The sequence below is a fragment of the Rhea pennata genome, chromosome 18 (genome assembly GCF_028389875.1).
Source record: "Rhea pennata isolate bPtePen1 chromosome 18, bPtePen1.pri, whole genome shotgun sequence".
Taxonomy (NCBI): domain Eukaryota; kingdom Metazoa; phylum Chordata; class Aves; order Rheiformes; family Rheidae; genus Rhea; species Rhea pennata.
This window is the reverse complement of record NC_084680.1, coordinates 2897231-2923028: the sequence shown is the minus strand read 5'-3', so window position 1 is coordinate 2923028 and position 25798 is coordinate 2897231. Positions and strand designations below refer to the sequence as shown.

The following is a 25798-nucleotide window of genomic DNA, read 5'->3' as shown; positions in this document are numbered from 1 at the left end:
GGGTTTGCAGGGGTGAGGCAGGTCGATGGTGTTTTGTCAGCAGAGGGTGCCAGAGACCAGCAAACAGACTCATGCTCACTTAGCCTTCAAAGGGAAAAGAGGTGTGAACCACACACCTTGTGGTCTAAAGCTGGCATCCTTCCTGGGCCGAAGAACCATAAAGGAGAACATCTCAGGTACCAAGAAAACTCTCTGTTGGCCTTGCCCTGTGTTTCACCAGTCCACTTCTTTAGTTAGACTGGTTGTTTCCAGAGCAAGTTTGCCAAGAGGCTGAATGCAATTAATTTGTTAGAAAGGCAAGATGAGCCAGGGAGAGCTTGGTCTGGGGAGTGTTACCCATTCATGTTGCTGGTAGAATGTGAGGACTTCTGAAGAAGAAGACTTCTGAAGACTTTTGGGAGGCAGGGGGAATAGGAAAAGCCAGAGATCAGCACCCTAGTAGCAATTTTGAGTTTGTAGAGGAGACAAGTTTGTATGTGTGTGTGCTGTCAGCCTGCTTTGCAGGAGCCTCTTCGTGGGAGTGGAGATTTGCAGGTGATGAGGTTCTTGGGAACCTTTCAGAAGAAGGTCAGAATCAGCTATGAGGTGAGATGGGATAGGCTGTTGGCAGATGATCTTCTCTTGGTGCAATGAGTCTCTTAGATGCTCTATTGCAATTAACTTGCAGGAAGCGAGATAGCACACAGCCTCCCAAGTACTTCAGAAGGTTGCAGGGATACTTAACAGAACACTGATCGTATTTACTACTTCCTCCCTATCTGTGCATTCTTCAGATCTATATGGTAAAGGAGCAAACATTATTCTTATCAGATGCCCTGATGGGAGAATGCTTGGGTTTATGTACAAGTGAGGGAGGGCAGCAGCAAAAGCACTATATGGGAGTGCATGTGCCTGGGCTGCTTTCCTCCAACTTACACATGTCGTAGGAGTCGTGGTCTGCCTCAAATGGGAGAGCTTTGAGGCAGAAATCACTGAAGCATCATATTTAAAAGTCTTACTGTGTTTTCAGAAACTAAAATCCAAGTGGTGAAAGTTCTCTCCCTCCTCCTCTTTTTCTCCTCCTCCTTTGGAAAGCAGGATTCTTTTCATTACAGACAGTTGGGTTAGGTTGTCTTTGCCCACCTTCTGGAGTAAACCTTCCTTGCTGTACTGCTGGAAGTGTCATAGTGTGTGCTGCATTAACTTCAGTTGGACACTGCTGGTAAACTGTTTATCCTGGTTAGAAGGGGAAGTGGTGACCCAGCCTTTTGAAGTCACTGCTTTTATCATGTAGAGTCAACTCTACTTCACAAGTGAAATACACATAAATTAGCTGCTCTCCTGCGATCTGCACAGTCAGCTAGAGATTATGAAAGGCTGGATGCGAACTTCTTGCTTTTGAATATTGCTTCACGTAGTTGGTTGATACCAGTATGTTGCAGTTGTGTTATAATTGGTATCCGGTTGATGCCCGTGCTGTGCTGTACCCTATGCATGCATGCAGACACATTCTCTGGCGTTCAGAGCTTTCACAAGGGTTTCAGATTTTATTTATGCCTTGGTATCACAACAATTTCACGAATAATCACAGAATCAGTAAGGTTGGAAGGGACCTCTTGAGGTCATCCAGTCCAACCTCCCAAAGATTTCCTGGTGCTGGTTCCACTGGGGCTTGAACCCAGGACCTTCAGTGTGTAAAGCAGATGTGATAACCACTACACTATCCCTCTGCCCATTAAAAATACATACTTGTCAAGCTGACCAGTTTCACCATGCTGAGGGTGGTAGCCTTCATAATCTAGCAGATTTTGATAGACGTCTGTTGATATTTTCTCAGCCACTCTCTAGTTTTAGGGCCAGAGTGAATGAGGCAAAGGAAGTAGTAGAATAGCCTAACCCTGCTGATTTCTACTGTATTTGTTCTGTTTTGAGCCTTCAGCTATTCCATGGACTCTTACTATGCTAATAATGGTAATTCACATTCTTAAATTATCAAGAATGAATTATCATGTTGTGACTGTTCTGTTAAACTGGGGCAGAGAAAGAGGGTTATCCATATTAGAATGAGCTACATAAACCAAATACACTTAAAAAGTACAGAAGAAAGCTTTTAGCTGTGTGGTCTTGTCCTGGCATGTTCTCCACGACACACTTAGTGTTGGCTTGAGCTTGCACTGCTGTTCCTTGAGATGTTAGGCAGACCGTATAGATGGGTCAGAAGTGAGCTCGTTGGGCAGCTCGTTGGGGTCCAGTGGAGATCTGCCCACTTCAGGCCATTGGTACCAAAGTGCTCTTTTGTGCAGAATTAAGGCACTGGTGAGCAGCTTCTGCTGCTTTTGTTGTTGCTGTTTCGTTTTGGTTTTAGTGGTGTCAATGCTTTTCTTTTTTTGTATGCCCATACACAAGAGAGATGAAATTTCAATTTGTGAGTGGTTAGAAGGCTTGTATGATAAAGGAGTGACTGTATAAAAAATATCTTGGGGTTGCCCTTTGCTTTTCAACCTTTTCTATGAAGAGGGATCTAATATATGTAACTTGTTTCTGCTTTGGAATAATGTGTGCCATTGAAACTGCTTGTAAATAGTCTCAGGTAGGTAATGATAATATGTGACAAAGTGAAGTCTGAGATGATACAATTATAAGCATGGAGCAGAGAGATTTTGGGGTGGTGTAGTTCGGCTGGTGCCTGGTGAAGAGCAGCATAGATGTTGCTGGGTTTGTGGTAGATGGGGGCTCCTAAAAGCCAAACCTGGCCCCAGGTCTGATAATTTGGATTTAATGCACGATCCAAAATCTGCAATACTTCATGAAAAGACACCAGTGGATTGTCTTGGAATGCTTTTTTTTAGGACTTCTGCCTTACTATTCCTACATCATTTCTTTCTGGAAAGGGATATGTAATGCTGGACATCTTTCCTCTGTGTGCCTGTGCATTCTGTAATGCTAAGGCAATAAAGGGTTGCAAGAATGTGAAATAAGGTTAGAAGTGATTCTTGAAATGAACAGAAATAAGCTGTGCTTCTTAGTATTTGTTGTCTTGTTTCTAAAGCTTTAGGTTACTCTCACTTCACATTTTCAAATCTTTCTCCATAACCAAGCGGAATAGAAACTTTATTTTTGTTGTTTTCTGAGAGGAGAGAGAAGATCTTTATGCAATCTCTTCAATTTATCTGGTGGGCTTCAAGAAAAACACCCATTACTGCAAGGCCTGAGACAGTGTCGCAGAAGTTGACAACACAGAGGGTTGCAAAAATATCAGCAAAAGTATTTCCTACTTTGCTTTTTATGGCTCCCAGGCTCAGGGTTCAGGATTCTCTCTCATGTTTGCTCCAGCACTGCAATGCCCCTGCTTGAGCTGAAAATGCTCAGAAGGAAACTGGTGGCCTTCAGTTCCCTGTCTGGTGTTTGTTGTAGCCTCAGCTTTTGGTAAGGAAGCAGGACTGTGAACTCAGTGTGTCAGATTAAAAAACCTTCCCATCCACCTGTACATTACTTTTACCCTTGAGGCAGTTAAAACAGGATTGTTAGTGGAGGCTATCGCAGGTTTACTAGACATTCATTCATTTTACTTCAGACCATGTGTGTTACTCAGGATGACTGGTCACAAGCATTAACTTATTTTGCTCAAATAGGAAGCAAAACATCCCCACGTGGTACCAGTCCCCAAATCAAGAGCTCAACATAACATCTGCTGTAAAGGGAAATCAGGAGTCTTCAATGAAGCAGCTTAGCAGCTCTTTGCAGAAGCCTTTTTTCTTTAGCTATCCATGCAGGTTTTCTTATGGGGAATATTTTGAATCAAATGCATGCCCGCAATTATCTTCTAGTGTGCCATCATTCACTGTTGTAAATTGAAAGCATCATGCAAGATTGAAGATGTGTGGTTATGTTCACCCTCTGAACGCACTTGAGTTAGACTTGAAGTTAGGCTGAGCTAACAGGAAGAAGGCAAGCTTGAGCCTAAGCAGAAAAATACCATACAAAGAATGAAAGAATAGCCTTTTTAACGAAGTTGAACTGCTTTTAACATTAATTCCTAAGTTACTCTAGTATAGTGTAAAAAAAGGCAAGGTTTGGAGGTTTTTAAGTAACTTCATGGTTGCAAGAAGCCCCAGTGGGATGTGCCGGTTTAATGCCCATGATTTGAAAAACTACAAACTGCTGCAGAGCTGAACTGAAGCAGGCGTCCTGTAGCTTGCAATAGTTTCTGCTGGCTTAAGGGAAGGCGCAAACTGTGATACCAAAGTAGTTTCTCTGGAAATCTCAGATCTTGCCTCTGGGTAATAAGGTAACTATTCTGATCAGCCTGTTATGTTTGATCACCTTCAGAGTAAACAAGTTTTTCATATGTTAAAACAAATTTTGTCTATTTTGGTTCATGCGTATTACCTCTTCACTGGGCACCACTGATAAAATTTAAGATAATTATTAAAACTACAGGCAATTAAAATATCCCAGAAAAAAATGAGTAGACGACAGCTTCTACGGTTCCAGGAATGGAAATACCAAGCTTCGGAACAGTGGCACTTGAATTTATTTAATATTAGTGCTTTGTCTGACTGTTTCTAGGGTGTTTCTCCAGGTGCCAGTGGGCCAGCAGAGCCATTATATTCAGCTGTGCTTTAAAGTGATGGCAGAGGGTCGCATTCAGCTAATTGAACGCAGATGCCATCACATGAGGAAGCCTCTGAGACTTGCAAGGGAGTCAACAGAGAGAAATACGTAGTCTAGACATCTGCTTCAGGTCAGCTTCTTAGAGATGCCTTTTCCTCTCCAGTAGTTGTGGAGGTACACCAATACTTTCTGCAGCCCATGTGAGAGAGGCTTCTGGTGGCATCTGGAAGTTGGTTTATCCTTGGAGCTTTAATGAGCTGGCTGAGGAAATAGTCGAAGATAGTCAATGGGAGCAGAAGCTTAGTGTGTGTGTTGGTGAGGGTGATGACTGCCCTGAGATCCGGCTCCTCTGTGGAGCTGGCACGGCATTCCAGGGGGCTGGTGTCTCCAGCAGAGCCTTTCTGTCCGCATTGATGGGTTGTTGTGACCCTTGGCTGTCCAGCATGCACAGGATGCAGAGCACAGCTTGCTCCAAACTGCTTCTGAGGCTGCTTTGCAGTGACAGGTAGGCCTCTCTGAGGTGTCAGATAAAAGGATGTTGTGATTGAGGGATTGATTTTGTTTCCCTGCCCCTCAAAAGCCAATCCTTCTGGAATTTCTATACAGTGTCATTTAAGAAGCGTAAAAGAAATCTTGTCAGAGTTCTGGGAATCTGCCCAAAAGCATGTTTGTGACAGTTACTGTGGTGGGGTGCCTCTCAGGATACAACCTGAAAAGCTACTCCTTGCAGATGGGGAAATTCTTCTCCTTTGCACAACTGCTGAACAGAGCCAAATTAATCCAAATCCTAGATGATGAACTAGCCGTTTTGGTGGGTTTGTGTTCTCTAACTGGTCACAGTTGAGTTGCTACTCTTTGTGTTTTCTAGGAGACTAATGGGATAAATGGCATTTAGGTTAAATATTTGTTCCACTTTTGATGTCCCTCCCCGTGTTCCTCCTGCATCTTTGTCTGTTTGTTTTTTGTTTCTCAAAGAAAGACACTGCTTGTATGGCGTGTTGAGGTTAAATCTGACCTGCTAGATCTCATACCTGTGCTGCCTGCAGTCAGCAACTTAGTGCGTGTTGCTACTGAAGATGCTGTCTGCAACACCTGTTAAGAATATAAACCTTTTGAGTGTCTCCCTCAAGCTGATGTAGATCTAATGCTAAACCTTGGATAGATGTTTTCAAAGTTAAGTGTCATCTGTTGAAGAGCATGAGGCTGTTACTCTGACCACATCCACATGCATTGTTGGCTCCAACGATGTCCTGTTTGGTGCTTTACAAACTGCTGCTAACAGCGACAAAACCCAGTGTAGCTGATGTGTATCTTCAATGTGTTGGACAGTGACTTAAATCACTTGTTTTCCCTAGTACATTTGTATTTTTCTTAGCATTTGTGTTCTACCAGCACACTCAATGTGAGTACTCTCGAGGGGGAATTTCCTTCCTGATAAACAATTCTGCAATGTGATTCAGCAGGAAGGATGTTGTGGTTAGGGCAATGGATTGGGATTTGGGAGACCTGGGTTCTGTTCCCAACTCTACCACAGTCTAGATGTGATGAGTGGAAGGGTGAGCAAACAAAGAGGAGGAGCTGTTTAACCATGGCAAAAATATGTTTTCACGTGGGTTATTTGTCCGCTTTGGAGGTTGCATAGGTCTCTTTTTTAGGTTTTGTTATTCAGACAAGTAAACAGCTTGAGAGACTCCTCTTTGTTCAGTTATGATATGACAGTTAATCTTGCATTATTCCAGAAAGCCAGATGTTATTTTAACTACATGTGGTAACTTGCATGAGATTTTGGATGCCATTTTTCAGTGTTACCTGGTTGACTTAGTTCACCAAGTCCCCATACAGTTTTCTGACTTTCAGGCTATTTGTATCATTTCTAATGAGATGTATGCCCACACAGTTTCTCCACTATCTTACTTAAACACAAAAACCTGTTAAACCATACACATGATATTTCCTTTGCCATACCAGATGAAGTTCCTATAGCTTGATAGTAACTCTGGATTTTTCCTTTCAGAAGCAAGAGCTTTGACTACTGACTTTGACCTGTAGACCATCAACATCCTAATTTGGTGCTGGCTTAGGGAGGATGAATCAGGAGAGCAACTCAAGTGATCAGCCTGGTGGTGAGTTTTAAATTGTCCAAATATTCATGCATCTTCTATTCTTTCAGCATATTTGCTTTTCATTTATTTTCCTAGCTTCTACTGGTGGAAAATGATTCACAAGCAGAGCAAAAACTGTGAATTCTATGGTAAATCGAATGCCATGAAGATGACTGAATCTTTTAGGTTTCCTAGAACCACATCTAGATACCAGAATTCTTGGAATTACATTCCAGGCTGAAAATGTTTATAACAATTGCTTTTTATAACTCCCTACCTATTCAAAAGAGCATATGATTTTTATTATAATGTATTTCACAATTCGTTCAGATTTTATCTGTGTTTTCTTTTTTCGCTATTAATTGCTTTACCCTACAAAACAAGACTCAGGAAAAATACACATACCATTGTCATGTTTTGTCCCGTGAAGTTTCAGTGTCAGGGTTCTTGGGGTAGAGATTGAATGGACAGGAGTTTATTACTTATTCTGGCTCACTCCTGCCAAAATTTTCCTATCTTCTTCCTTCCTCATCTTTGGTTATTGGCATTCAGTAACATCCATTACTTCTGGTAGCTTCTGTAAAGGAGAAAAGCCTCAAAGACATGTACCTAACAGTCTCTCTGGCTCATACTCAGCTCTATGCTTTTTGAATGTAGAAAGGGTCATTCTTATTTCTGACGTGAGAGCTATTTTTTCATATTTTCTATTGTTCTTCCCTCTTGGTTTATGGGTGAGGCCTTTTTGTCTAATTCCTTTTTCAGAAATAGAGGCTACTATGAGAGCTGTCTGCTCACAGATTTGAGATTTTTTTTTCTTTCGTTGTCAGGAGTCCTGAGAGTTTCTTTCTCTTTTTTTCAGCCTCAGTTCGGTGAACTCATCCCAACTATCTGCCAGAGGATATTGTTAAAATATCCTATTGCTGGGATAGCAAGGAAATCAGTCCTCACATAGATACCACCCTTGTTCCCTGCTCTGTACTGTCAGAATCCATGTGTTTGTAGATAGAGCAGGTCGACCAGTTTGGGACTCTGGACGCTTTCCTATAGTAAGGATCCTGCTGTCATCTCTGGATTTAAATCTGGGAGCTCAAGAATGGAAAACTAGGAAAATTCTTGTGGCAGTATGGAAGAGAAAGATACCATCTGTTGTTCTTCTCTACACTGCCCAGCTGACCACAGGGTTGAGGAGAGAAAATTTCCACTCTTTAATACTCTGCATGTGTTTTCATTCCTGCAAGCAGATGATGATTACATGGCAGGATGTCATGCAGATTTGTGAATCATCTACAAAAGGACTCAAAACGGGGTCTTCAAAAAAGACATTCTAGGAAACTCTCAATAGAATAAACCATCTTGAGTGCTCATGAGAAATGTGTAGATCAGATGGCCAGAGTACTCTCAGATTTGCTCATTGCAACATTGTTTTTGTAGAGATATTAAATATTGCACTTTGAGTTTAGATCCACTTTTAAGAAACAGATACTGGATTGAAGCTGTCAAGAGGGACACATTTCTTATATACTGCTATGGGTTTTACATCTTATTCTTAAGTGGTTAGTACCAGTTAGTCTTGAAGTTAAGGTACTGGATTAGACAGGTCTGATCCATTGATGAACTATATCTTGGTTGAAGACTGTGTTCCTCAAATTTGAATCTGCATTCAGCTTCTAGCACCAGCTTCTGTAGCTAGTATGTTTTAGATTCAGGTCGTTTCATTATCTAAGCGTTGCTACCACTGTAGCCATAGTTAGAGAGGAAGGATATTATAATCTTATGAAAGATTAAAATATTTTTACTGTAAGCCAGCTGGAAGGGTAACACTTTTCTCAGGGTAAGAGACAGCCACGCTTTTTCCCATTCTGTCCTCCCCTTGTATACGGGAAGGAAATGCTGGCAAGGGCTTCCTCAGCTTCCTGTCGACTTTGGAGCATATTTCCAGACACAATCTTCTCCACCATCCATCACCTGGTCCAGCCAAACAATTCCTGTAGTGCAACGGGAAAAACACACATCTCAGACACTCTGGAGGTAGCAGGAGCCCAAACCACTGGAATTTGTGCTCAAGCCAGTTTGATCTGTAAGCTCTGTCTAACAGTAGGTTACCATGGATTTTCTTTTCTTCCCTTTCTAATCAAACATCTCAATAGTTAAAATTCTCATTTAAAAGAAGCTTTTTAAATAAAAGACTGATGCTTAGGAAAGAAGCAACTTTGAGCTGGAAATTTCTTCATGGTTCTGATAGCAGAAACCTCATCTCCAAAATCTGTTTTAAAGAAGTGATGGGCAGTTATTGGAGCACTTCTCAAGACTGCTGTATAATCTTATTACATAGCAAGATATGGCAGAATATAAAGAGTCTAACTTGAGAGAGGAACTACATTTTAATGACTGAAGCTTCCCCCCCCATACAGCTAGCCTTGAGTGATCTCTGTGCAAGTCTGAACACCTAGATTAGTCTGTTTGGGTGTGGGCATCTGCCCAGATAGAGCCCTGTCTCCATTACTGTCTTCTCACAGTTTTTCTGTGGGTATTTGGAAATGATCCTGTTGTTCTTTGGGTTGAGGTTCTCCAAAATGACCTCTTAGTAGGCTGTATTCAGCAGCAAGGAAGCTGGTTTGTATAAGGAAATGGAAGAAAGAGGCCTGGAAGACTATTGGGCATCAAAACGAGTGAGCCTACCCTCCTTGTTTCAGATTGACAAATTACAAGCCATGCTGAATTATGGTCCACATCGTAGCCCACATCTCTGGGTTAGGCACAACAGCTTCTAAATTAGCATGGAGTTAAAGCTCTAAGGTTTCTGTTTGGATCATGGGAGGGTTTGGGATAGAATTCAGTTAAGAGTCCAGGGTAGTGGTGATGTTAAAACTTTATCCTACAGTTTCAGTAGTTCTTAGTGTAAGAAAATTACATTCTGCGGGATTGTGCTTTTTCTAAATTAACTGACACTGTGTGATTGCTCCAACTCTCTCCTCTGGCTGTTCTCCCTGAAGAGAGCTACTGTCATTGACTTCTACATTGTGGCTGCCTTTGTAGTGTTCTTAGTGTGTTGCTGGTCAAAATAATATTTATTTAAGGCTATGTTTTGGCTAAATTAGGATGAAACTAGAATATGAGCGTAAGTTCTGGAAGTAAAGAGTGTGTCTTATTTTAGTGCCATGGTTTTCAGGCTAGAATTGGAGACTTATTTGGTGAAGAGTGTTCAGAAGCAAGTTGTATACTACTGAAATCTGACCGTTCTGACCTCTTATGCGTACTGGCTTATGTGGTTGTTGTAATATTCAGTGCAATGTGTTATACTACTTATGGTGCACACAGCAGCATGCAACTCATAATAGGCTTGAGACTCAAAAACAAACAAACAAACAAAAAAACCCACCTTCCAATTTGATGCTGGCTACTTGCACCAGCACCTAGTCTGTCCAGCCAGATCTTTAACTCTCTCATTCATTCTCCTCTGTTTTACCTCTTTGTGCTTTGTGTTGGCTTGTAGCAGGGAGCTTGTGGGCAGTTAGCATTGAAATACCTTTAAAATACTCTGTGGGACAGAAATGGCATCTTATTTAAGATCTTTATTGAATCTAGTACTGTAAGGTCTTCATATAAAAACTGAAGGCACTTTTGAAATACTGATCATTATTTTTAAGTCCATCCAAAGTATGAGTGAGTAATGCTGATTTAAAAAGAACAGAAGTTAAAAATGGACTGGGGGGAGGAGGGAATGATGATGAATACAGTAATAATAGCTGTCATGAAAAAAAAAAAAAAAAAAAAAAAAAAAGAAGAAGAAGAACCACCACCCTTTTTTTGAACTACCAAAGAAATCTTGAGGTATTTGTTTCTTTACGTGGGAAAATGATCTGAAACAGCTGTGTGGGTGGAGTGGTCCGTTCCCTCAGCCCCAACATCCCAAACAGCAGCTGACTTGAAATGTAGAAGCTGAATCACCAAAGAGTGGAGGTACAAACATGACTACCTGTGAGGGCAAAGGCTGAGATAACCAGAAAAAAATCAGACTGTGCCACCGTTCAGGGCTGGAAGTGGATGCTGTCAGATTTAAGCAGTAGCAATTTTCAAGGAAAAGAGCAAAACTCAGCAACCTAATTTCAGGTCTTAAACCCTAAGTCCCCAGACAGTTTGTGACATTTGACAGTCTCATTTCCCTGTTTTGTAAAAGTATCAGTCTTCCTCTTTGTGAAGCTGCTTGAATCTACGTGAGAAAGCATTCAAATAACAGTATGCAAACTTTCTTCATTTTTGTATAGAAAATAATTTATTGTGGGATTGCTTGCCCTGACCATTCTGTTCTGAGGAATAAGATGTCACTCTAATGGGTAGCGGGTGTAATTCTGCTCTGTTCCTAAATACACCCATCTCTCTTATTTATTTTACTCATTTAATTATGTGTTGTAATAGCAATGGGTTAAAAGAAAACGAGATAAGGCTGTGATTTGTTGATAGTGTCCCTTTTAAATACAAGAGTGCCAACTTGAAATCAATCCACCACATTCTAACCGAACAATGTAAGGAACGCGGGACAGCAGTAATATGATCAGATTTGCTCCGACCACTGAGCAGAAGTGCTGCAGTGTTCTGAAAAACTGCAAGCGATGGAAAGGTTTGTTTCAAGAGACGGGGAATTATCAATCCTCATAGCCGCAAAGATGTCAAGGGAGACAGGGACCTGAGAGCCCCTTCTGACATCTGCTGATGGCTGTCACGGTTCATGGCTCGGGGGAAGATAACCTGATTTAGTCCTTCGTAAGAAGAAGGAAAAAAAAAATCCTCAGGACTTCATCAGTCTCTGAGAAGCCAAAGCAACAGAGGTGTGATACTAAATGCTCTTAGCCCAGAAATAGAGAAATGCACTATATGACTGAGAATTTGGTTTCGGTTGAACATCCAGTCCTAGGACATAAACTGATCAATAACAAAGAAGTTTTCCATGAAATGCCCCCTGGTCTCTATGGTATTCTTTGCAAAAAAGGGGTAAACTATTAGAGTGGTTTCTTCTCCCTTTCATTCTTCCGTATCAATCTAGTGGATTGCAAATGATCCAGTTAAGTCCAGCTTGTCCAAACAACCTTCCCGAACTATAACCAGATCCAGGTGAGAAACATCCTGCAGAATCAAACAAGCATTCCCCTGGGTCAGTGGATCAGAAGTGGTTAGTAATGAGAAAAATCAGAGGTGAAATCAAAATGTCCTACAACCCAGGGCAACAGTTACTGACTCTTGGTCCCTGTAATCAATGCAGGACCTTGAGAGATTAGTGTTTTCTGTGTTCTCCTTTCTCTAGCTTGATGACCCTTGTCTACAAGATAGACTGCCTCAGTTTAGAAAGAACTTGATGTACGCTCTGTAGGAGCGCAGGGAATTGCCTGCAGCAGTTCAGCTCCTCTCACCCAAAGGTGTCTACCCCTAAACAAAAGGGTTTGGGAGTACAAATACCACCTCCCCTTGTATGTGGGCTGGGAGGAGTGATTCTGCCCCTGCAGGGATTCATTTGTGCTTTAGTGGGAACTCAGAGGCAACAGAAACGTTCTGCTCAGAGGCTAAAGAAGTGTTTGCTGTGTATGTGATTGTGCGTTCTTTTAAATTAAACTATTTTGCAAGCACTTCCTTCCTGCATTTCTCAGAAGGAGGGAGGGGGGGTGTGCAAAGAATGTTTAACTGCCTTTGACGGAGGAGGAAAACTGAAGAAAACAAGAGATGCAATCCTAACTACTGACCTTTTACTTGAGCTTGGTGATGTTTTTCAGCAGCAGAGCCTCCAGGGAGTAACAGCATCCTCCTTGCTATTGTGCTGCCTGCCCAAAAAGGGGGCTAAAGTTCAGCTTTTATGATGTTCTCACTCTGGGCTTGTGGGAAAAAGGCCACATTCCCTTTCTTAGGTCATACGAGTGCAAGAGATGACAGAGCCCTACAGTCTAACCCCAGGGCATCAGGCCAGTTCAGAATGAGACTGGGATAGACATCTTGGTGAACATGCAGCCAGCTTTTTCTCCTTACAGAGAGTCACAGCAGGTGGGAGGGTAATTTGCATTGTTAAATTAAAAAGCACTGATTTATTTTATGTTGGTGTGTTATTGTTCGTAAAAGCACATGGGTTGCCGTTACTCATAATAGACTTTTGCACTTTATTGTTAAATTCTCCTTTTCCACTTTAGTCGACAGTTACTGGAAATGAACGTTAGCCACTAAGACAAAAACAAGGGTCAAATAAGCGTAAAACACAAACCTAACCTCCTCCCTAACAAACCACTGCTTTACCTCAAATCCACAGATTTGAGGCGTGAGATTATTGCTGTCCATGTTCTCAAATAGTACTCCTTGCCCATCAAATTGTTTATAGTCTGCTCACCTGCTGGTGGGGATGAGGGGCTAGAGAGCCATCGGTCAGTGGTTCAGGTAAGACTCCCCACCTCGCAGGTGCCAACTGCTCTCTCGTGCAGCATCGTGGCGTGATGACTGCGCCTGGTTGCCTTAGCAACTTCCAGCATTGTGCAGAGAACTTTCTCCTTTCTGCTGAAGTTTCCTTCAGCCTCATTGGTTTTCTTTTGGTAAATATTGAGCTAGTATTTGAGTGGCCTGACTCTGGCCATTGAAAGATGCTTGTGCCTACTTCAAGAGCAGAGTTTGGGGGAGAGGGTGAGAGTCAAAAGCCTGTCTTGTCTTAAGGACAAAAGTACCATTTTTAGTATATACTGCTAAAAAAATAAATGCGGATTATCCTGAAGTCTGTGCATTTGCATCCTTTCAACAGTACTTGCAATTCCTGCTGGAGGTTGCAGTGCTGCGGCATCTAAGCCTGACCGTATTGTGGTGTCCTGCAGTAGGCTAAGCAGAGGTCCTGTCGGCTGCTGATAATTTTATGAGTTTTTACTTAGAGTTACGTTGTTGTCTTCTGGATTGTAGAGCACATAAAAATATCGTACCTAGCTACACAGTAATTTGTTGAAGAATATATATCCCTCTGTATTGTATCTACCTGTTACATACAGACACATTATTATTAGTTACATATTGTAGGTAAAGATGCGTGCTCTATCAGGACAGAGCAAGAAGGAAAATGCTGTCCAGTCTAGCAGGTTAATTCCAAATGAGAGGGGAAGGTCTCACTTCCCTGCCCTTCTTCCCTCAAGCCCTTGTACCCAGGCGTGGCTACAGGAGTCATTTTCTTCTTTGCTCCAGTGCTGGTGCCCACTGGACCCTTCAGTGAGTTGATTCAACTCACTGGCCCAGGAAAAAATGATCCATGTTTGAGTTAAGTTAGTTTTGTGCCAACAGCATGAGCGGGACTGGCTTGTAAAGACCTGCTGACTGCCAAAGCCTGTGCAAGGTGTGGGAGGGAAGGGACTCTCCTCTTTTCAGCAGTGATGAGTTGTCAGAAGGGTTCAGCTTGTTTTGTGCAGCTTCCCCCTCGCATGCGATGCGGAATAGAGGTAATGGGGACAAGTTACTTTGCTTTTGGATGGCTTAGGGGCAGGCCTCAGTAAAATTTCTTAGCACCAGTGAAGGGATGAAATACCACCAATGATGTTAATTCGGATAAGCTTTAAAATTTTATGTACACGTGCCAAAATACACCTTTGGGTGATTGTTTTATGGGAGCAGAACTATCAAGTGTTCCTTAACAGTCATACTCTCACCTTCCTGGATAGCCTATGCCTATGACGCTCTGGAGCATGGCTGTGGTGAGATGAGTGCTGGCTTGATGCACCTGGTGATATTCTTTGGTCTAACACTGATGCTTATATTTTGTCCTGACCTTCAAATTTGGTTAATACAAATATCTCGTTATCTGAGGTATACAGGCAGATATTCATTTTGGAGGTAGGAAATGAGGAACTTTGAATGTGTCAGCTCTCTACAGTTTCCAGTTTTCATGGTGAGTGAAGGAGAACAGATTAACAGTTGGAAGATGAGTTTGAGGATGAGAGAGGTTTGCTCCAGAAGAGCCAGGTGTGACTGATGTGAAGGCAGCAGGCAGTAGCATTTGGATATCAGATATAGAACAGATGTCAACGTGTATCTATTTGAGGCAGAATCACTCTTTTTTAGCTACCTTGAGAGCTGTTTAATATTAATATGTCTTTCTAGCTTGCAGGTATTGATTTTCATGTATACAAGAACATACATATGGCAGTCTGGGCACAGAGTGCTATCCTGACAGAGGTGCTAGATGTTAGCACTCACCCAGCTGCACCCTTGTCATCACCAAGTGGCTGGTGAGTGGCTTTATAGGCTGTGGAAGAGCCACCATCTCTGCTGATGGAAATCCTATTGATTTCCAGGAAATGATACCATTTTACAGCATTGGAAGCTTTGGCTCTGTGGATCATTTATTTCTCCTTATGCTGATGCACTCAAATTTGCCTAATTTGAGGAGGTATCTCCTTTCATTTTCTTCTTGATGCTCTTTGATCTTAGCTTTCCAGAGACTGGGAGGGACGGGAAAGAATTTCTCCAGAATTATTTATTTTTTTTTTTTGCCCCTTGGGAAAAAAGAAATTAAAATTTATTCTGTTTTCATTCTCCAGTGTTTTACCTCAGAAAAACTTTTCTGTGAAGCAGCTTTCAGCTTTTCTGCAAGAAGTACATTTCAAGCTATCAGTAATTCAGCATAACAAAGGTTCATGCAGTTCAGAGCTTTCACGATTGCAGTGAAGCTTTTCTTGGGAATTTTTAAACGTCCTAGACACAACTAGCAAGCTGGGGACTCTCCAGCAGATGCAATCACTCAAGGAAAACTTTGTTTGGCTTGGCCGAGTCCTGCCTTCGGTCTCTTCTCTTTCATCCTGCCGCCAGTCTTTGTCTCTCAATCTTTCTCAGCGTCGCTCTGTATGTCTTTGTCTCTGTCTGTCTTTCCTTCTGTCTATCTGCCCCACATTCCCTTGTAGTCTGAAGGAAACAGCGTTAACCTGGCTACATCCAAGACAAACACCAAATCAAACTGGAAGAGGGGGGCCTTTGGCTGTCATAAGAATTCGTGGTCACTCACTTCCTAGAATTAAAGGCTGGGAGTTGATCTGTCAGGCAGCCAAGCCAGAGACAATGATTTGGTTTCCATTTTGTTCCTTTGATATTGCCTTAAATATGTGCACCAAATGGGAAAACAGAATTTACATAAAAAATAAATAGAAATTCACTTTCTTGTACAGATGCGTTCTACTCTGCTGCTGCTGTGGTGTGCATGGTTCTCTCACAAGGAACAAAACTCATCTCTTTTTCCCTGAAGGAGCTAGGAAGGCAGGCCTGTGCTGTGGACAACAGATTTGCTGTCGAATTTATGTCTTGTGTTGGGTTTTTGGAAGCTGTGGTGACAGTGGACTGGTGCAACTGGAATCGTGGTGGGCAAGGAGGGACTGCATGGACATAAAGTAGCTCCGGACACTGCTCATGGGGGATATTAGCAGTCCCCATAGCCCCCACCGCCTTGGTCCATGCTTCCAAAGAGGGACTAAGAGCTGGATTCCCAGAACTGCTTGATACCAGGCTAGAAAAAGTCAGAAGTAGCTGTTAAAATAGATCCGTAGTGGCGTGAACAGGAGGGAGATTCCAGTCGAGCGTGTGCTCTCACTTCTTTGGTGGTTCTGTTTGGAGACCTTGCGTAAATGGCTTCACTCTTAGTGCCTCCGTCTTTGTGAGAAAAGTGCAGCATTTGTCTGCCTTATAAAGAAGCTGGAAAGACTGTTAGGGCTTAATTTAAGATGATAGATCCATCCTAATAAGAAATAACAGCAATTTATAGCTTGAGGTACAACTCTTGAAGGAAACCAACACCTGCTCAATAGAAAAAAGGAAAAATACAAACATGGAAGGCTGTTACCTTCTAAGTAGTATACACTATTTCCAGGTCTTTATGGTAGTGCTTTTATTAAACGCAGCTACTTCTAGGTATGTCTTGGTAGCTTCACCGATATACAGAGAGGAAGGACAGCAGTGGTCGTAATAACCATTGTAAAAGAACTGTATTTGGAAGATCAGTACATTCTTAGCTGAGTGCAAGTCTGGCAAATGAGGTGGGTTTTAAAGATCTTTATTTCAGGTGTGTTAAGGAAGGGCGGGGGAAGCAGTAGTGGAGGGGAGGAGCCACCTGGAAAGGACTGGAGATAAATGCAGCTTTGCAACACCATGTGGAGAATGTTAAGTTCTTTAGGTGATCTTTTTGCATTGCTTGGCCAAGGAAACCAGTGCAGACTTTCTCATGTATTCATTTTAGTACTTCGCAGAGGTCCAAAGCCACCTTCCTTGCCTTTGAACCAGCAATGAGTGATTATAGCTCATAAAAGCTATTGCAGCTCCTGAATGGAGGATGCTGTAGGGAACACACAGAATTTTTAAAGGTGAGTGTTGCTTTCAGTGACATCTCTCTCACGCTATGTGATCCCTTTTGGGAATCAAGGTATTGTGACAGTGCAGCAGAGACTGAGCTTTGGTCTTTTAATCCCTAGCAGCTGCATTGTGCTCTCCTTTGAGTTTACCTTGTTCTACTCCCCACTGCTTGCTTGTTTAGATATTACCACGTCCATGTATTTATTACCATTTACTTCCATATGGGATTGTACTCATTTTCTGTTTTGAGAGGTTTTATATTCTCTGTTAAATCATCATTATTGCAGCCATGTGCTCAAGTAGATCTGTGGTGGCCAATGTACTCTAAGGAGAAGTCTTTTTAATATCTTATCTTTAGCTTCAACCTCTGTCTCTAAGACTATGCAGTGAAATAATTATACATTTGAATGATCAGAGCAATGCGGCTTTCTTCCATGGGGTATGAGGAAATGTAGAATAAATAGAATTAGTGTTTTAAAATATACATATATTTTAAGCAGGCGAAGCTTGAATAAATATATAAGTGGGGAAAAAAGATGATCTTCCATGTTTCAAAGCAGAGACCTAAAACCAAATTTTTTATCAATATAAATTCAACTCTAAGGCTGAAGACTGAAGAGATTTTAAGTCTAGTTCTTGGTAGATCTTAATGAAACCTCGGGAAATTTGGTGAACTGTGCTATCCTTTTGTTTTGTTTTTGGTGGGATTTTTGTTTGTTTGATTCTTTGTAAACCATTTTGCCGAGTGGCTTTATGCTCTAAAGGTTTCCTAAAGCATAGAGGGATGTCTCACCTCCAGCTTCCCTCTTACCTGTTGCATCTCCCTTGTTAAGCCCTCTGCTCTTCCCACTGCTTCTGCAAGACAGTAGCTTACACTGATTTTTTCTGAGCTGTGTTTCTTTTAGATTTTTCTAATATACCCATCTCTAAGTGTCCGTTAGCCTCCCTTCTTGCCTATGGGGAGTCCATTTCCCCTTTTCCCACGTGAAGGAGAGTGATGTATTAAGCCAAATGTAAGTTAACACCAGGTTGCTCTGTGGTACTGTTCAACTGGTTCCTGCTTTCATTATTGCTGGCGTTTGGCCTACAGCTAGAAGCTTCTAGCCAAATGTATTGCCCATGCACACAGGTGATGTAGCTGTGGACATCAGTACCTTTCCTGTGCTCCGGATCCATGGCTGACTAATGCTGTTGTGCTTTTTGGGCCTCAGCTAGTTTTCTGCTTTTAACTGCACTGTGTTACTTGGCTGTACCGCCTTGCTATACCCTAACTCGCTTAGCGGTTGCAGCACCATCGTCTACCGTGTGGTCTTGACATGCCTTAAGTTCCCTGAATGATTCGGTTGGTAATAAGGAGTGGTGAGGCACCCTCTCGGGCATTTTAAAATGCTCCAGAGTATCTGAGATGATTACTCAGATTGAATGAAAGCTCTTGGGCGTCTGTTGAGCCGGCGCTGAGGGCAGGCTCCTGCCTCTCCATCGTGTGGCTCGTTGCCACAGGCTGCCTTACAGTTTAGCCTGGCATCTGTAGGTAGCAGTAGTACCACTGCAAAAGCATAATTCACGGTATCCCCATCCCATCCATCATCCCACTGAGATGGATGTAATGTTTGGAGGCAGCAAGATATTGCAAACTAGCTTTAGTTTGCGCTATCTTGCAAACTAGCAAAACTTTCTCAATTTTGATGCAGCAGCATAACACTGTATCTCACACGGTATAGATTCTTCCCATTGGTATTTGTGGCTCATATAGCAGCTTTTCAACTGTTTCCTGCGGGTTAGGAGGGAAAGGGTCTTTCCATGGGTCATTTAATCACATCCAGCAGTTCATCGTTTGGTTTCTTTTTTTTTTTCCACAGAAATTCTATAACATGTTGTTACTTAAATCGTATACTTTTAGAAATGTCAGTGAGCTTGCTTATCTTGTTCATTCAGATAAACACCTCTCGACATCCTGTTTTTCTTATGTCATAGGAACAGGAAGAGAACGATTGTTTGAGATGTGCGTCAGTCAGAATTGTAACCAGGCAGTCATGTTACCCTCCCCATTTACCATAGAAACCAGCAAATCTCTTCAAATATGTTGGTGGTATGTTGACAGGTAGCCTTTCTTTTATACTTAACTTCCCAAGAGCTCTAACTAAACAAATTAGTTTTATTAATATGTGTGTGTATATACATATATATATATATAAATGCACATACCTCTCATATATACACGCAAATACATATATATGTATATATAATTATTATCTAAAGTAAGAGGGTACACCTATGAATTTTGTAAGTGAATAAGTATTGCTACTTTTATCTTAAGTAGCTGTGATATGTTTCTGTCCCGTATCTATTATTAGAAACACTGAAAAATTAGAGTTGCAACAACTGGACAAGTTTTTGCCTGAGCCTGCTTGTAGCATCGATAACTTGTTATAGAAAAGAATTTTTTGAGCCAGTCAGCTTATGAGAAAGCATTTGGTTATTCTGCAATCATTTAAAGGTAACCTGGAGACCTTTACGTTTGTAGGGAACAGATTTAGAGTTTGGGGTGCCCTTCGGAGGCATTGGTAGTGTTCTTGGTACGTCTGGACAGGATTTTTAAAGCAGCAAAGGGAGCGAAGGTCACGGAGAACACAAGATTTGAAGATTTGTTTTCTCTGGCAACATTTAATATCAGTACTGGTGACAGAGATTCTTACCATGATGATCTGAGATACAGTTAGCTAGAGGAAGAAGTAATTTTACCATATTTTCTTTTTAAGGTGAGAAAAGTAGTAACTCCACTCTGCAAGTCAAATACACTGAAAGCAGTAAGCTGCAGAATGCAGCGTGTTCTTAAAGCTCTTTGCCTTGTTCTCATAGTCATGCCTTCTTTTTGCTTCTATCTTTGTCAAATAGAATCATAGAATCAGTAAGGTTGGAAGGGACCTCTGGAGATCATCTGGTCCAACCCCCCTGCTCAGCAGGGTCACCTAGAGCATGTTAGGGTTGCATCCAGGCGGGCCATGAAGATCTCCAGAGAAGGAGACTCCACAACTTCTCTGGGCAACCTGTTCCAGGGCTCTGTCACTCTCACAGTGAAGAAATTCCCCCTGACATTCAGGCGGAACTTCCTGTGGTTCAGTTTGGCTGTAGGTATTTTCTGTGTTAAAAACTGTGTTCAGTTGTAATTCCAAGAGGCGAATCCAGACTCTAAGAACCACCATTAATTGGAGTTTTTACACAGCTGACACCTTTAATCTTTGTTAGTCAATTTGGGCACTGAGAAAAGATTTATACCTGTTAAGGTAACCTTTTTCCGGAAAGGAGATATGCCAGAAAACTTAGAGATACTGTCTGTCGCAATGCTGCTGTCAACTTTTTTTTTTCTTTTTTTTTTTCCCCTCTTTTTCTACCTGGAAAAATCTGGTCAGCGTAGTAAGAGCTAAAAAAAACAGTTTTTATTTATTTTTATTTTTTTTTAATCCAGAACTACATGGAAAGAACAGCAGAAGGGGATCTACTTGTGATGTGAGTTCATACTTTTCCAACATGCAGTTCTGCCATTATCTTCCTGTCTTAAGCGGACTTTGGCAGTGTTTTTCAGCAATCTAGTGGAGGGGTTTACAATTCTTCCCGAGTCATCCCATTACAGGTGAGATGCAGCCCTGAGCCCAAGTGAGAAATCTCACTTGGACCTTTATTGGCTTTGCTAAACAGGCTGAATGCTTCACAACCTTACAATATGTGATAGAAAAATAGTCCTATCCTCCTTTGTGAAACAAGGTTTGGAGTATCTTTTGAATATTTTGTTAAGATTACTTATTAACACAGTTTTTTAAAAAGCTAACATGAGCCCTGAGGTGAAATTTTCACTAATTTAAGCTGGAATTAAGCAGTAATGAAAACTGGATAAAAAAGTTAAGATGTGGACCAGTCCAGTGAAGTACTTCCTCTGGTGATGTCTGCAGAAATTTTAGTGTCAGCTTTGCTGAGTGAGAGTCTTATTTTCCTTTAAGAGGGATATTTTGATTTAAAGCTTTTGCTAAAACCAGTTAGTATCACTACTTTGGAATAGAATAATTTCCACTGACATTTTCAGCTGAGGATCTGACCTTTTGTGCTGGAATAGTGAAAATGTACCATATGCTTTCGGTGGTGTATTTGAATATGTATTTAAACACACAATTTAAACACTTTGCTATCAACTCACAACAGGCAAAAGCTTTTATTTCACCTATTTTTAACAACAATTTGATTGTTGTTAATTGAAGTATCCCATTTGGATACTTCTAAAGCAAAGCTGCCTTGAAACTTGTAACATCTTTAGTGGATCTACATAGTCTTGGCTAGTACAACAGAAAACATGAAATTCTTCTCTATTGAAATTATTATTTTAACATGTTTCCGAAATGCCAACGTAAAAGCTGAAGCATTCTTCACGGCTAAGTGTTTTTTCTCAGATGTAACCTCCCCGTTTTTTTGGGCTATCCAGCTGAACGTAAAAACAGATCTTGTCATTGATATTAAATGCGTGCATCTTCTTTACAAGTTCTGAACCGTTGTTTTGCACTACAAATGAAAGGACAAATTACTGCTAGTTTATTAGTGAGTTGTCAAATCTTTCTGGTTTTCCCAGGGAAAGCTCGGATACAAAAGGTTGGGAGCAGGTGGTCCGTTGGATGTTAAGGGGAAGCGTCTTTGTCAGACTTGCTTGTTTCTCTTTGCCTGAACCTCCTACATCATCCAGCGTTGTTATGGCAGCCTCCACTTGTGTAGCATCAGAGGTGGTTGGGTATATTTTAGGTGAGTGGTTTTTATACTTTTTTGAAATTGTGACTGTTAAATCTGAGCTGCTACCAGCCTTAGTTACCTGTTGCTCAGCTGGGGTAAATGCTTGCAGCCAGTAATTTGACTAGTCTCATATCTCTGTTGTGGCAGAAGGTGCTGCTGAGTTGGGAAGGACTGAGTTGACATTGGCTGCTGCTTTCAGAAATTAGTGACTAAAGTGAAATGAAGCTCCCAGGTTGGGAATATTTTTTCTAAATGTAAGGCAACTGGACTACAAAGTCCTTGAAATTTCTTTTGCTGAGAGCAAAAATGCTGTTAATTGGAATGAGGAATGTATGTTCCTACTACCCTTTCCTTAAGGTATTTATCAGATGCTGGACTTCCTCCCTACAGAAAGCATTCAGGTTCTGGGAAATGGAATCCCTTAAACTGTGGTTTTGATTATTCAAGTAGCTAGAGATACAGAAATAGAAACGTTGTGGAAGTAGGACAGTTTTGCCTAGCTGATATGGATGAAGCCGCCAGTGCTTTTGGTCCAGCAAAGGGCCTGATTGCCTGTCCATACCAGTGAAGTGTAGCAGTATGAACGAGCATACACATCTGTCTTAGAAAAGAAGAGATTCTGGCCCAGATTTGGTATCTGCTATACTTCTTAAGTAGGTAGAATGACATTTAAATGAGATTAAAAATTTTTTACTCTTTTACAAGAAGGTTGGTAGGCTTCAAAACTTGTACCAGGGCCTTTTAGTATTAATAGATTGTTTTACTGAGCTACTAGGAGAGACAGTTAAAAGCTATTAGTTTTAGAACGTGGGGATTTCCAGAGATGTCTGGAGAGAAAGGGGAAAAAAATAGCTTTATGATAATACTAAACATCAGATACTTTTTTCCTGAATTATAGTTTGATTTACTAAACTACTGCTGTTGTCCCTGGCAATAATACTTTCAGCGCTGACTAACAAAAAATTACTGGAATATATAAAAAGTTGCCTTTTACCCTGAACAGTATCAGTGTTCTTGAACTTGCAGGATTTATGAGTTTGACAGGAGAAATTGTTAGGTTTCCAGAATATGTTTGTTTTTTTCCTTGAGTTTTCATGTCTGTGAAACTGTTCTTAACATCCATGTCATGGGTGTGTAGAGCAGGTCACCTGCCAGCATGGCCGCACCGCAGTGCTGGGGTCTTCCCAAAACAGCATAACTCTTCTGTTACTTCTTGTAAGTTACTTCTTGTTACTGCTTCATTTTTATTCCTCTGGCTGACAGCAGATCCAGTGCCACGTGATACCATTTCATTGAATCTTGTTGTCTTTCTGAAGGGCATCTTTTGATCACATACTATTTGCAATACCGAGTGTTGGCGGTTTTGTTTTGTTTTGTTTTTTTTCCAGTCTTTATTTCAGATGTCTCTATGCACTAAGTTGGTGAGAAAATGTGATTGTATTTTCAAGGCTGACATTGGGCGGGGAGGAAGGTCCTGGTCTGGAGTAAAAAGGTATATATGTATGCAGGGGTGAAGGTGCATTGAGCCTTCTTGCCTTAAAATGAGCTTTTTGGTAAGTAACCTGCCTTTTCCTTCATTGATTAACCAAAAAAAAAAAAAAAAAAGTGCTAATAAAATAAATAAGAGGAAAATAAGAGGATATTATTGACTGTTCTGCCTAGACAAGCAAGCTTTTTATTTTAATTAGTGCATTTTGTCTGATCTATGTTTTCGGAAGGGGGGCAAGATGAATTTTAGGCATTATGGAAACAAAACCCATGGTTATTTGTAAGGATTGTTTTATAAGAAGCATATGTGTGCTGTATTATTCTTTTGCTTGAAGTGTGGTGATTGTTTGCAGTTGGGAGGTTGCCTTAAAAGAATGTGGACTTCTGACTCACCAAGAAATAGAGCATGTATTTGCAAAATTTTAAGGTTTCCTATTATATTTTCATAACTTGAATTTCTCAGACTAGAAGGGATGTATTTTGTCATTAGTAAAAGAGTAACTTTTACTGCTATTGAGAAAGAAAGGATTCTTTTTCTACAAGTCCTTGTTTTGCTTTCAGAAGTAATGTGTTCTTTAAAGAGCCTGTCTCTTCACTCTCATACACACACACACACACACACACACACACACACACACACACATACGTGTAATAGTAATAGTGCCAACCCTGTGATATTGTACTGCATATTTTCACGTTAGTACAGTATATCAAAATCAGACTACAGTCTAGGTATAGCCAATCCATACCTCCCTATCTTACATCCAAGTTACATTATTACATTACTGAGATGCTTTTATTTAATCAGGTGGCACCAGAAGACAAGCTCCTGGATGCCAACCCCCATTTCCCCTCTTCACCCCAAATCAAGCAAAATGTTTCCTTCTGAGTTGAAACAAACAAGCTTTCCCATTCCATGTTTTTGATACAAGGAGAAAACTGGAGTGGGAGGAATTGTTCTGGGTCGACCTGACTTAATTTCTGTTCGGCTAGCCAGTGAACCAAAACCGTAAATTGATTGTGCAGTTCCAGATAGACCATGGACCACATTGTGGTAGTGCATTTGGGGACACTAACACCTTTCTTTTAGTAATGAACCTAGCTGCGTTGTGCTTGGTTGGTTGTAGAAAGACAGCAGGGAAGAGCCAGCTGTGGTCCATAGGCCACAGCTGTAGAAATCCTCACCTGCAGCAGATGGGAGATGACATTCACCTAATGGGAGGACAGGAATGGAAAGGGAACAGGACTGGAAGAAATGTCAGGAACAGTAAGAGCTGGTGACAAGCTGAGATATAAGAACTGTAGTTAGGTAAGGATTCTGGCTGTTGAAAATGAACTGATGCTGCTAGTCAGGTGATTACTAGCCAGGAACTTAACTGATTTTGTTTTTTTTTTTTTTTCTCCTGGCTGAAGTGGAGGTATCTCCAACGGGCATGCTAGTGCAGAAGGTAAATCTGAATGAGTGAATGAGGACTTGGAGGAACAAGTAATGAATGCTTTTCCTTTAGTGGGGTCTACATTCCCAGACCTCCCAAAAGGCTAAATCTTTAATGTTAAAATTACAGGGGAGGTGTGTGGTGGTGGTGGTGGGTTTAAGACTGCGGTAACTGTGTGTGGTTACTTCCCTTTAAGATCTGAAGCAGTCTGGGCGGTGAAGTTCAAAAGCCCTGTCGATTAGAAAGTTGTAACTAAAATTGGAAACTGAGCCAAAGGCTGAAGTGAACCAGACATACCTTATAAAGAAGGACCCTCTCTGTGCTGTTACTTCATTTCCTTATTGTTTGAATCTGGTTAAACCAACATAGCTAGGCATTAAAAAGCATATTTGTCTTCTGCGGGAGACAAATTTAAGGAGCAGTAATTGGGCACGGTGAGCGAGCTTTGGAGCTCTGAAAATTGTGTTTAAAGAAAAGCAGTTTATTGCTTTGGAAATGAAATAGTTTTGAGACATCCGATCCTCCTGTAAATTTTGCACTGGAGAGTTCGGTGGTTGGGTAGAATTACTATTCGAATTGATCCGGCTCTTAGGGCAGCATTCCTCTGCCTGTCAGCAGACACGCACTGGTGCTGTAGATGTTTCCTTGTGAGCTAATAACTCTGGGGTGCTTTTAGTCTTAGTGGAAATCTCATCAGTACGGTCAGTGGAGATTCAGATGAATCACTGAGTGCTTAGCCCTTAGTCATAGCGTTCTTGGAAATGAAGTGGTATTATTCCTGGAAAAATCAGTTCCTCCTAAGGCACAGAATCAGTGATGAGAAAGCGTCAGAGCCATTGACCCTCCTCCTTGGTGCAGGTACATACTGAAACAGGAATAGACATTTAGTCAGACAAATTACACTGTAGCATACCTGTTTTCCCTCCCCCTCCCTTGAGTGTGAAGAAGGTTTCTAGTGTCTAGCCCAGGGGTAGATGCTAAATGCATGCACCTGGATGCCACTTCGTGTTCCTACCCTGTAACACTTTAGAAGAATTTGGAGATTTCACTTTAAAGTTGCCTAACAATGTG

The 25798-nt window shown here is 41.3% G+C and overlaps 1 protein-coding gene across 13 annotated transcripts in view; it reads left to right on the top strand.

Annotated features, from left to right (window-relative positions):
* EXD3 (exonuclease 3'-5' domain containing 3) overlaps positions 1-25798 on the top strand; it is a 323998-nt gene that overhangs the window by 59954 nt on the left and 238246 nt on the right. For 10 of the 13 annotated variants that reach the window (XM_062591068.1, XM_062591067.1, XM_062591070.1 and 7 more), the window contains one exon: positions 6608-6716. In XM_062591068.1, the coding sequence (XP_062447052.1) occupies positions 6680-6716 (37 nt within the window). In that variant the 5' untranslated portion in view covers positions 6608-6679. Of the gene's footprint in view, positions 1-6607; positions 6717-24680; positions 24740-25798 lie in introns of those variants that run through there. The other 3 variants (XM_062591080.1, XM_062591075.1, XM_062591071.1) reach the window with 3 other exon arrangements.